The sequence below is a fragment of the Orussus abietinus genome, unplaced genomic scaffold (genome assembly GCF_000612105.2).
Source record: "Orussus abietinus isolate OABI.00-Male unplaced genomic scaffold, Oabi_2.0 scaffold32, whole genome shotgun sequence".
In the NCBI taxonomy this organism is placed as follows: domain Eukaryota; kingdom Metazoa; phylum Arthropoda; class Insecta; order Hymenoptera; family Orussidae; genus Orussus; species Orussus abietinus.
The window spans coordinates 890,694-903,521 of NW_019394330.1; the positions used below are offsets into that span (position 1 = coordinate 890,694).

A 12,828-nucleotide genomic window follows, 5' to 3' on the forward strand; every position below is an offset into this window, starting at 1 on the left:
GCATTAATCTCTGGTGTAAGCTAATTAAACGTGTCTCTTACGTTGAGAAATAGGCAGATTTGGATAATTCCTCATTTTTTGAGGTTTTTGACGTATATTACATAATAAAGTAGTTTATTGGAGAAAATCGTAGAAAACCAGTAAATTGCGTTTCCAATATGAAGAACGCCGCAGATGGGCGATATACGGCTTCTGCCGAGTTATAAACGGCTTTTAGTACACATGTAGACACGGAAATATTTTAATGATCAATGAATTAATTTGGCGCTTATATTTAAAATTGTTTAGAATTTTGCGTTTTCAATATGGCAGATTCCAGAGATGCACGATATATGTATACGCGAGGTTAACGCTTTTAACGCACATATAACACGTAAAAATTGTTAAGAAATAATTAATCTGGCGTTTGTGTTCAAATTCTTTCCATTTAACCCTATTTAATATAAAATTTCTAATTGGATTTGTTATTTTCTATTTAGAAATAGAAGGGCGTAATATACTTCGCGCTCGCACAGAAAACCACATATCTATTAAAATTCGCCTTGANTTTCTAATTGGATTTGTTATTTTCTATTTAAAAAGAGAAAGGCGTAATGTACTTTGCGTTTGCGTAAAAAACTAGGGACGTATTTTACGTTGTAATATACACGTAGAAAACCATGTATATTACATGACGTATTATACTTACCCACCCTGGAAATAGGTACTGCACATTCTGTGGGGTGAAAAAAATTAAACAAGTGAGATTATTCGTTTTTCATATTACATATGATTTATGTTTACACTTAAGTCATTAAAACGCTAATTAATGACAAGCTGCTAAGTAGGTGACAGCTAATGTTGCTGAAAATCGGACAATTTTTCTTTTCACTGTGTCGTATTTAATTAAACTCATATTAGAATACTTATGTAAATAAAGTCTTCGAGGAAACGAATATTTTCTGTTACTGAATCATTTCCATTCACAGCCCGTTTTATAAGAAGCAAAATTGCATTCTAACGGAGAGTCATAATTGTAACAACCATCACATATCGGCAGATACAAGAAACTTATATTGAAAATTCTAATATCGTTCATTCATTAATTTATAAATATAAGATTAAATCTGCAAGCAATGTTCAGAGCATTAAAGCAAGATGTTATTCCCCTTAATTAATACTAAATGTAAAATAATAAATATATTTACACAGGGTGTCCTATGGGAAGTTGCTGAAAGTAATCAGCTGTTGTTTTCGAACACATGCAGTTACTGGGCAGCTGTTTAGTTTTAGTATCTTCCTATAAGACACCTTGTATATAACTGCGCTTCATACAATAACAATATATTGTGTGTACATCGTAAAACATTGGTTTTGCAAGCTTCTCTTCTAAAGTTGATGTTTCTTAGCATTCCAATGATTTTGGCTTGTAGAACTTGCACGGCAGAATTTTCACAGTTCGCGGCACATACCGTTTGGCTGTACAAAATTATATAACAAAACTAAAGTTTGCATTATTCTATCAGTCACTTGAACGATATAAATTAGAACCAGAATCGAGGATAGGCACTACTGTAAGCACGCTTGAACCTTCTCGATCCATTCTTGCGCTGTCGTTGCATCACCCGCACAGAAATTGTACGTTCGTCTATTTGTACGCAGCTACAACAAGATACAGCAAAACAATTTACTCATAACATTTTTCAATATGCCGTGTATGACTTCTTTAGTTAAAAATAGATTACTTCTTTCTTCCTATTATTGACGTCATCAACACGTATACGAAGTTACATAAAACATACATGAAACTTATTCTCGAGAAAAATATTTCCTACCCTGAAACGAATGACATTGGCTGAGGAAGGCCAGCATACAAGGAAACTAGATAATAACGAAATATGTCAGTGCATAATGACTTGTACGCAAGAAAATGAAATATTGGAACTTGGTAATACACTAGTATTATTTTCTAAACTATAAAGACTAAAATTTACTAAATGCTAAATGATAATCTTTGTTTTAGTGGTCCTAATGAACCATTTTTCAAAAGGTGATATTTCGTTTTCTAACGTATGTTGTCAGAGATTGACCAGCTGACATATATCGTATCTAGTTTTGTCGGATCCTGATCTGCATTGACAAATGTCATTCGCTTAAGTAAATAGAAATTTCATGTAATTTAGTCACCAATGACGTTAGAATTAAAAATGGCCAACTTGTCTTTACTTGTGTCCCCAAAGCAACGACTACGAGAATACTGAATAGCAATACTGTATTTCACAGCGTATTTATCTACAACTTACGTCAAAGAACGACTTATCATCGGTCTTCTTCGGCGGCCCAGGTGTAGGTGCTGCCGGGGTGACGGATACAACTTCTGCTAAATCTAATGTGAAAAAATTGTTGTTCGTCAATCATTTTATTTGAAGAAATTACCCTTGAATTATTCAGAACTACATACCTATGTAACCTTTACAGTGAGAATCCTCCATAGCGTCATAATATCTAAGTTGATGTTTTATAGAATCTAGGACAAACCACCGTTGCTTCCATCCTTTAAGCAGGGCACCACGTTTATACAAATACCCTTCATGCGTCCTGTTTTCTGCCACATTACTTGAAAATTGTTCGTAGTATTGTTGCGAAGACGTTTGTATTGCAGAAACACCTACAAATTTGACCGTTGCTTTGTACGAGTTTTAACAGAATCAGATATAAGCGACTAAATAATATATTAAATTCGTACTGGAATTGACGCTTCCGTTATCACCGCCACTTCTTGTAAGAGTATGGGATTGTAGATTATCAGCCACTGCTTTGTACTTGGTGCAATTTTTTGGTACAGAATCAGCACATTTATCGTGACATACATGACCACAGTCTACACACCGCAATCCAGCCTTCACAGGACCCCATAGCACACCGGAACAAGCGTCACAATGCGTCGGCGTCGCTGAATCAAGTCTTTCGAATCTAGGATCATTATTATGTTTAATACTTATATTTGGGCTGGCTACAAAGTCCTGCGACGCTATATATTTAACACCGTGTCATTAGCGTCGCAAGACCTTTTAGTCAATCCAACATCACTATTTATAATTACATGGTAATCTATTTTTATCAATAGTAGTACCTATGAGGGTGAGCGTACGCAGAGCTTTCGTTTCCAGGTGTATTTCCCCCAGCAAGTTTTCCTCTCAACAGTAATTCGAGGGTAGAACGTTTATGGATTAGTCTTCCATGATACCTAACCAGAGCCGTGCTGAATGATGAATGTCTCTAAAAATTATTAAAATATGTAAAGTTGATCTTTGGAAGTAAAATCACGTTAATGTGATTTTTACTCTGATACATTTTTAGATAGAATAATTTCATCATTATATCATGTTAATATAGATAATACTTACGGCAAGAGAATCGGTATTGGGTAGTTCGAGTTTGTCCCATAACACTTTCCATTTTTGCGGTAAATGACCTAATTCCGTTTCCAATTTATGAATGTCTTCCAGCAGATGCGAAAATTGATCCGGAATCCTTGCACTTACTCCATCATAACTGTTAAGGCATAATTTCAAGGGTTTAAATTATTAACAATAATTCAGGATTGCTAACTACAGATTTATTTATGTTTACACAGCCATAAACTTACCCCTGTGTGACGACTTTCCTGTTGCTCTTGACAATGCCATCTGCAGCTTCAGCTTCTTCCTCTTGTTGAAAATCTTGTTGCAATATTTCCAAATCGAAAGCCGGTCCGTGGGCAAGCTCTTCTTCTAAGTAATATTGCCAAATATCCAGACTAGGCAGATGAGAAACGGGTCGAAGTACCGGATGTTCCGTATTAGGGGTATATAAGAAGTTGTAAAATAGAGGACATCTGGTATGTTGTTTTTCTATATAATCGAAAATGCTCTGTCCCAAGTTTGCACCCATAGTTGTTCCTGCTAATCGACCACCAGGATATACGGTCTCATCGTCACTGCCCGTATCCACCCCCTTGTGATGGCTCGTTAAAGAACCTCTTTTGTCTTCGACAGCCGTGATTCCACATTCGACCCTATCGAATTCACAATCGAGAAGAAATGTACGGAAGCGGCAAGATACCGAATGATAAGCCAAAAATTTGAGGTAATAATCATTAAATTCAAATGCCAGAGGAAACTGTCTTTGAATTTGGTGAATTATATCGAGAAATTGAAGAAAAGTGGGCGTGAAGTTAGTTGTTTGAGAATTGGCAGCTAGGTTGCTTCGGTGACCAAATCGGTAACCGAATCCAAGCCATTCTTTCTCAATGAGTGTCCTGAAACCTTCGATCGTCCTATAATGTGGATCTAGGCATGCTTGAGCCACGGAACATACTATTGCTGTAGTATCCCACCCATCCTCTAGCGACACCGTCACCGAAGAGCCTTGTACGTCCATCAGATCTATCACGGCTCCGGCTAATTGCATTAAATTTTGCAACTGTTGTAGCCATTCGGAACTCTCTATTAACCTAAGGAAAACGGTATCTGGTTAAACATTTCAAATTTAGAATATGTAATAGCCTGATAAACATCGATGCTTAACAAACGGCGAAATACTCCAAAATTATGTAAAGTTATTTCAGGGTTGTAAACAGATCAGATAAATCACATTGGGCAAGTTAAACCTTGTGAAACACTTCCTACGATAAAGTTGTAGTCGTGTACTTGATTTAAGATGAGGAACAATACGAACGTTTTCTCGTCTTGTTAAAACCGCAGAGATACTTCAAGAGTAAGTAGTGCAAAATTATTAATTTCTTGATGCATGAGAATTTACGCACTTGTAAAAGCTTTGATCTGGTTCAAGATTCGCTGAACTGGGTACACAAGCTCTCATTAATTTTTTAAAAGCCGCTTTTGTGTGCCTTACATCGTAATATTCAACTGGTATGAAATCGGTTTTCGGCGTGGATTCCGATTTAACTCCCTAGAACATACAATCAAGAAATGTATAATCGATTATTACTATGGCAATTATAATGTTGCTTCAAAAATTGTAGAGTTATATCATGATTGCAACTTATTGATTCCATAGATGAGAAAATATTAAATAAAATTACCTTCATGTGGGCCTTCTCACCCAGTATATACAATGCTGCCCTTTGAAATGTATGAACGCATTCCGTACCGCTATCCGAATCAGCAGAATGCCTTACCGTTCCACGTTGATTGACCGTCATTAATGATGCTTGAGAATTATGTCTTTTATCTTTGAGCGATCCCCAGCGACCAAAGTTTTTATGACCTTTACCACCTGATGATCTTTAACACATTTATAGGTAGGTTATGTATCAGTAAGTAATTGCATTTACAAGGATTCTTCTTTTAATTTCGTATAAAGTCCCTTTTACTGTGATTTAGTGTCCTTAAAAGGTATACTATTACAGGGCCTTACTAATTTATGTATTCTATAATAAAAATGATCACCACTAGGATGGTCGGTCAAGAATGTTAGTCTACAAAATTCTAACGGAGTTATAGAACTTTATGCAAAAAATCAACCACATACCCGAGAGTACCGAGAGCTTTGTTAAAAGGATTTCTTCGTGAGTGTTCGGGAGTAGCATTTTTATCTTCTGCAGCAAGAAGTAAAGAGTCTATGCTGAGCGAACTGTCAGACATACCCCACGCCGAACCCTGACGCAATACAGAAACCGGAGTTGCAGCTACAAGCGCCATTATGTACTTTTCCTGTTCTAATGAAGATGTACTTTCAGATGATGTGGCTGAAAGGAATAATTAATAAGTTTCTTCTATTTCTCTTCGAACATAAAAATGAAGCGAACTGTTTAAAGTATGTACTTTTAAGATTTCCAGTAGAAGAGGGATGGGCTTTAAGCATTCCCATGACACTTTTGCCGTGATAACCAGCTCCCCGTAGTAAGAGAGCTTTTGTTTTTGGATGCCTCCAAGTAACAACTGGTACCCTGTTATGTCTGTATAGTCTTGAAAATCTACGAATGCTTTCATCTGATATAGAGCTAGGAACTATGAGAAGTGCAGGATAGGTTCTGCACATCATATACGCACAGTTAACTGATGTAAGACGAAATGGTTCACTTCGACGATTATTGTGTGGGCTACTTGGACATAAACCCAGTCGATACCAGTCCCTGACGTAACTGCGTTCCGACAAACGTTCTAAGGTCTTTGCATCAGTCGGTGGCTGTGTTACAATTCCAGGGATCTCAAATTCATCAACTGTAATTCAGTACATGTATGTGAATTATTGAACTAAAAATAAGATACATTATAGTGTAAAACAAGTCAACCATGACACTTACCACTGAGATCATCGTCATGGCTTAAGTCGTTATTATCCGTTACTGGTAAACTCATCCTGCCAGGTGAGGTCATGTATTTATTGCTGCTTGTAAGATTCATATTTGGCAAGACGTATTTTTGCCTCTTTGAGGACTGTTTCGGTTTAAAACCAGCTTTTCGAGCTGTTTTTAGAAGAGTTTTCTTTGCAAAACCTCTAGAAATGAAATCAAATTTTAGTGGCAATTAATATCAATGTAACATTTGACATGAGTTATTTTCGGAAGCTGTAAATTAATAATTACTTGAGTGTAGCATTTTTTTCTTTCCCTTTCTGATGAGCGGTGGGAGTCACCAAGACTTGACCATTGAATGCGAAGTGGTGGAATATATGCGGAGGATAACGTTCTTTGTGAACTAATTTCCTCAGTGTCTCTATATTTTCAGGTGTAACTTCTTCATCAAATGCAAGTTTTATAAGTTGGAAGGTAGCGGAACGAAGCTGAAGACCTTCCTGTAGGCACTGATCCAGATGTGCCAAATGTTGTACAGCTACACGCTTTTCTTTAGTAAGGGACGTTACTGGAAAAGCTCGAACGACCAACTGCTCGCATGCTAACAATGTTAAATGAAATAATGTGAATAATTGACATAACGAATAATATAATCTATATAAAATAATGCTATACTCAATGTTATGTACAGAACACAGCACCTATATTTTTTATTATTTATTAACCATGTGTTCCCCGTGCTTAACAATTAAAAAAAAATTGCTAACGGACAAAAATGTACTCAAGAAGCTGTGTTACATAAGAAAAGCACATGTAGTACAACACAGTGCTTGTCTCATATAGTCACGTAATATCTAAATTAATGAATTTACCAAACGGGTCACAAGGTATTCCTTTAAATACGATCCTGTAATTCGTCAAGAAAATGGCTCCTTCAGCGGGTAACAGAGGTGGTATTTTTGGGAGACCTGCAGAACTTTCCTCTCTTCCATCTGGTAGAAGATAAGCGCGTAGGCCGTCCATTATTACGTCCTCTCCAGGTAACGTATTTGGCGTCAAAATCTTTGGCTACATCGAGAAAGAAACATTTATCATTAACTACACATCGCTGCAACTTTTACGATCAGTTACCTTTTGTATAGGAGGTAATCTCTTGCTCTCTCTATGTACCGCTTCTAAGGTTTCCACGTGCATATGAACGACTCCAGGAACCATCTGATGAAGACACCTAACGTGTTCCGTACTTACACCTCCTTCTGTACAAACACGGTCTACAAATCGGGAAACCATTCGTATTACGGCTGCACCAGTTTCACCAGGATCCGTTTCTTCAAAGCCCGATTCCGCATCGCCACTGTCACTTGCTACACTGTTAAGAAGAAAAAATGCATTGCTTCTTGCCATTATATATAAATAGAAAATACATTCTTCCTGATTTAAGGTAAAGTAAAAACTTTCCAAAATTTTAACAGGCGTAGATGAAAAAGATTTTTCTGCCTACTTTACTGTTTGTATTTATATTAATAGTTGTGTCGCATTACATTAAGTACTGTACTAAACGGCATATTATATATGTCGTTTCCATACACAAAAAAAAAATTTCTTTGATTCAAAGAAACTGATTTTTTTTAGTGATGCTTATTTGGATCATAAAAGTAATAAGGGTTTAAGTCCTGATGGCATTCCCTCAGAGGCTATCAGGGTCATCATCCTAACAGAACCACAACGTTTTGCGACCATGTATCATGACTTTTTAGTATTGGGTAAGATCCCCATTGGATATAAGAAGTAAGAAAATGTATGATCACAATCATTGAATGTAACAGCGAAATTGTTACCTGTTGGTAATACTGTTGCTAGCTCGTTCGTCGTCATATACGTTGTCTTGGCGGTGAATTTTAGCCCCAATATCCAGAGGAACTAAAAGATAGACCATCCTGTTTGCGTAATGAATAGCTTGACTATACATGGTGCTCTCTTCGCTGCTGATAAGTTCTCGTTGTTTCTCTGGGTCAATTACTGGCCAGATTCTCATTTGCTCAGCAGCAATTTCCAAAGCAGAAGGTTCTTGCGTTCGATAAACTGAACATCGATCTTTGAACGGGAGGTCTTTACTCTCTCGTGGACTGATAGGAATGAGTACATTATCATTCGCTAATTTAGACTGTGAATTCTCTCCGGGTAGATACAGACGCTTAATGTCTTTTTGAACATCTAAATAAAACGCATCTTCCCAAAATTGTTGATTCTGCCACACAGCATGCTCTTGTATGCAGGTGTAGGCAAATTGAATAACCCCGGTGCAAAGTTTTCTGCAGAAAGCTGTTGCGAGTGGCAGCAAAGCTGCAGCAACGCCGTGCTCATCCATCGATGAATCATCTTGCAGAGCACAGTTCATCAGCCTCACTACGAGATCAAATTGCTGATGTTCAAGCATAGCTTTATTACCGACGACGTGTTGCGACAATTCCATGCATAGGGCTAGGCGCGCAGTTTTATTCTTCAATGCACGGAGCACCGCCGGAAAAGTTTTTCTTGCATCCGAAATTTTGTTCTCAAATATGCAGTTTATACAATTACGTAAAACCTCTAATCTACGAGCAGAATTGCTGACTAAATGTCTCGTGTCATGGACTATGGAAATGTGCGGTCCCATCGGAACTATTCGCGGTTGAACGGGCCTTAATGATGACAATCTAAGAAACAAATTAACGATTAAAGAATATCTGTTTTATCACATAACACATCACAAGTTCCTTTACTTATTATAACATGGTGACGAAAGACACTTACCTGACTTTCAGATTATTTTTGGCAAGACCTTCGTCAATTATAGCTTGTACTTGTTCAGAATTGATACGTGGAAGAAGGGGTTGATGTATTCGAGCGAAAGCTCCTTCGGGTGGTTTCAAGATCTTCTGCACATATGGTTGAGGATTTGGATTTTCATTCGTATACAGCTGCTGGGCTAATTCTTGAATGTGCGTCAAAACAAGTCCTGAAAGGATACGCAGTGAGTAACATTAAGTTGACGTACAATATTTGGTGACACTGTTATAGACACTTGCCAGGTTCTTGTATTTCTTGTTTCAACTGATCACTCAGGTTGCTGTACAATTCGTCCCACACATCACAAGGTCGCCAGGGGGGACCTCTCTCCGCGATGAATGATGTGAAAAACATACAATCCAGTACTCGCGTAGTGAAATCGCAATCTGTCAAACCTCTTTCACCCAAAAACGCTGCCTACAGATATAAACTCGTCATTAAATGTATAATTTCTATACTGCATTTCGTGTTATCACTGAATCATTTTGAAAAGTAGTTACCTTGTGAAAAGTGATAACTGGTTTTGGATGAATTCGGATCAGGGTAAGACAACTACGATAACCCTGGAGCAATTGCGCAAATGTACGCATAAAAACTGCTCTAAGTTCTTTATCCAACATAGGAGGATGTGGAGCTCTTGTGGTTAATGGCGGAAACGCATAATCTGCACAATTCAACTCTGGTTGTAAGACGAGGGAAAGAGCGTCTTGTGTTTGAGAAAGAAGTGGTTCAGGAAGCAAAGATAGAGAGACACCATCCGGCACCATTATTGAGCCACCGTCTAAATCAGCTACTATCACATCCATCTGCAGTGAAATAAACCACAAAAAACTTGTGTATTAATTTATCGGTTATTTCAAATTGTCAGGTTACACTTAGAATACAATAATTTATTATTATTATGCAATACAGGAGCAGAAACAAGCTGAACAACCATTATCAAATATTAAGACATCAGAGTTTGGAATAACCAAACGAGTATGATAAATTTTAATCGGGTTTATCCAACCGAAAGTAAATAAAATTAGTAAAAGGCTTACCAATTCTGCAACTTCGTGCTTTAAAGAACTATGTACCCCCATAATAAACGGTGTAGGCGTACTCAGTACTTCGACCAGAGCCGCGGGTAAAAGTGGAATGTAAACGTGCGTGTATCTAAAAGGATACATCAGTGCGGTAAGAGCTCGACAACCCTCTGTTAAGCGAGAGTAACTGGCCGAATGGAAGAGTATTTTGTGTTCCGTCATCACCGTACAGAATAATACCAATACATTTCGAATACCTGGAAAAGTTAAATTAAAAAAGTTATAAAATTATAATTACATCAGTTAGAAGTGATTACAGTTATTCAACAAAATATTATGGTAAATGCAATCAAAGATATCGATTATAACTGATATACGTATTTAAGACTGGGGCCATATGAGCGGCAAAACCGACGAGCGTTACGCTGTAGTATAACGAAAGCGACGCAGATCTCTCGGTGATAATCGCAATTAGTAATAATATACTCTTACGACGGTAGTTAATTTTAACGCCTGTGTGGCTCCAACCTGCCTGTCCATGAAAAACTCATTTTCCTTACCCAGTTGTTGAAACAGTAGACTTACGCTCGTATGCGTAATAGGAAGCGAGGGACTGATTGGCGGCTGCAACGCCTGACGATCACCAGCCCCGATGCTAAATCGGACCTGTGGCCCACCAGCTGGTGGTACTTGTATACAACCCAAGATGTTTCCTACTAATGTTTCCAGAGGTATACCAAGATTTTCTACGTACACCGTATAAATAATTCCTAGGCAGTTCTGAAATTATTACGATTTATGTAAGATCACAAAACATATACAATTTTTGTCGCCTTAAGGTGATATGGAAGAGTCAGCCTATATATGTGAGGTCAGATCGTTCGTATCAGTATTCTCCGAATTCGGAATACCGATTCGCTTCAAATGATACCACTACAATATTACTTGTGATTCAAACAGGTAATATGAGAGTTTTACATTATGCTACATACCCGAAAAGTTTCAATGTAATCCAGCCTGGAGACCAGCACCAGACATTTTGGTGCATACATAATGCTATGATGTGTAATTGTAGGAATTGTTCTGACCAGAGTACGGCTATCGCCATCTACAGGATCTTCTTCTTCATCTACAGGTTTGCTAGGTGTAATAGAAATAGTTTCATTGAAGCACATACATGCACAGTAGTGACGATTAGCATCAATATCAGTCAAAATAGAGACATAAAATCGTGGTTCCTGACGTTCTGTAGATAATGCCCATCCTTGAGGTTGACAAAACTGCAAGTAGAATTGAAATTATTACTTTCTTAATATGTCTCTAAAACCACATTATCGTAATTTAAAATGGCTTATATTACTAAAAAATCATAAGAGTTACAAGATTAATCTATACGGTCAATGCTTATTTCGTCAATACCCATTCCATTCCATCAATGAATGGTGTGTCAGGCCAGTCCTGATCAGGAAACCTTTGTAGAATAATGCCTCTACTGGTTCCACCTCCTATAAGAAAAATGTCATATAATAATGTATATTTATTATTAATAGAGAATAATTAAATGTAAATATAAAATATACGAGACAAGAATTGCAATACAATAACACGTGAAGGGTTGTAAATAAGAATAAGCCTTGTTTCACACGTATCATTCAACGATGTTCCATGCCGGATACTTAGTTGTTGTGTAACCCTCACACCTTTTCGAATTTTCCCTATTCGCCTTTCCTCGCCCTTTCTCGTCCTCTCTTACCCTTCCTGGTCCCCTCTTGCCCTTCCTTGCCTTTTTTCACCCTTCCTTACCCTTTCTCGTCCTTTTTTGCCATTTCTCGCCCTACTTTGCCTTTTTTCACTCTCCTTCACCCCCTCTCGCCACCCCAAAATTATTATCAATAATTTTTACCTTGAAGATGACATTTGTGTCAATTTTTACTACCATATTCTTGATCAGTGGGTTAAAATTTATAGATATAAAAAATTGTAAATCAATCTAAGGCATGTGCTTTTTGAAACATTGCCCTACGTTATTACATGTAAAATATAAAATTTATAGCAATAACCTATGAAAATAACATTACTTTGAACTTACTCTCTTTCTCGTGATCGTAGCCGACGACTACGAAGTAGTCGGCTAAGCGAGACATTTCGGTGTATGCGTGGGGCTGAGTGGGGGTGGTAATGCTCAACATCCCACGTCAAATTTTGCGCTGATGATTTCATCTAATGTGGTCTATCAAGTAATGTTTGCCTCAGCTGGTGCTTGTTTACCTACTGTCTAAGCTACCAGTAAGCCTTAATTGTCTGGATAGTTAGACAGACATTTTTTCTGACCTCAACGTTCCCATCGTTTTAAATCGTAAACTTCCGTATTGGTTTCACTTTTCAGACGTTATATCCTTTGTAACTCCACTAATAATGTTTCTAATAAACGAAAAACCAGAAATCGTTCAACTTGACGGAAAGGCTTCCAATCAAATGACGGAACTAAGACACAACATAAAAACACCGACCGTCAATAAAAACTAATTACAGTGTACTGATTTAATATTTCCATGTGATTCACTAGTTGTTAAATAATTAGAACATTTCAAATTGCAATAATATGCCACACCCCGAACCTTAAATCCATAACCTTCTAAACTAAAGCGCCACATTGGTTTTCAGTTAGAGAATCTTACTATAAATGATGGATAT

General features: G+C 37.4%; 1 protein-coding gene and 1 long non-coding RNA gene across 3 annotated transcripts; one reads left to right on the forward strand and one right to left on the reverse strand.

Annotated features, from left to right (window-relative positions):
• Positions 1-795: 795 nt before the first annotated feature.
• Positions 796-12,783, reverse strand: LOC105703914 (myotubularin-related protein 13). Of its 2 annotated transcripts, XM_012432700.2 has the most exons (25): positions 12,645-12,783; positions 12,224-12,555; positions 11,554-11,639; positions 11,127-11,414; positions 10,695-10,914; positions 10,150-10,391; positions 9,610-9,915; positions 9,349-9,526; positions 9,074-9,278; positions 8,119-8,976; positions 7,412-7,649; positions 7,153-7,348; positions 6,572-6,881; positions 6,290-6,483; positions 5,808-6,206; positions 5,515-5,731; positions 5,066-5,267; positions 4,787-4,932; positions 3,629-4,474; positions 3,387-3,534; positions 3,113-3,258; positions 2,726-2,952; positions 2,441-2,647; positions 2,283-2,365; positions 796-1,641 (listed from the first exon to the last, which is right to left on the reverse strand). In XM_012432700.2, exons 2-25 carry the CDS (start codon positions 12,321-12,323, stop codon positions 1,549-1,551), a joined length of 6,135 nt encoding a protein of 2,044 aa, XP_012288123.1. In that variant the 5' UTR covers positions 12,324-12,555; positions 12,645-12,783; the 3' UTR covers positions 796-1,548. The 2 variants fall into 2 exon arrangements, with proteins under 2 accessions (XP_012288123.1, XP_023287565.1); XM_023431797.1 differs by having other exon boundaries at positions 12,224-12,783.
• On the forward strand, positions 4,360-5,146 carry LOC105703915. The gene is made up of 3 exons (XR_001104407.1): positions 4,360-4,486; positions 4,589-4,737; positions 5,041-5,146. It is a non-coding gene; the product is annotated as an uncharacterized LOC105703915 (long non-coding RNA).
• Positions 12,784-12,828: the final 45 nt, after the last annotated feature.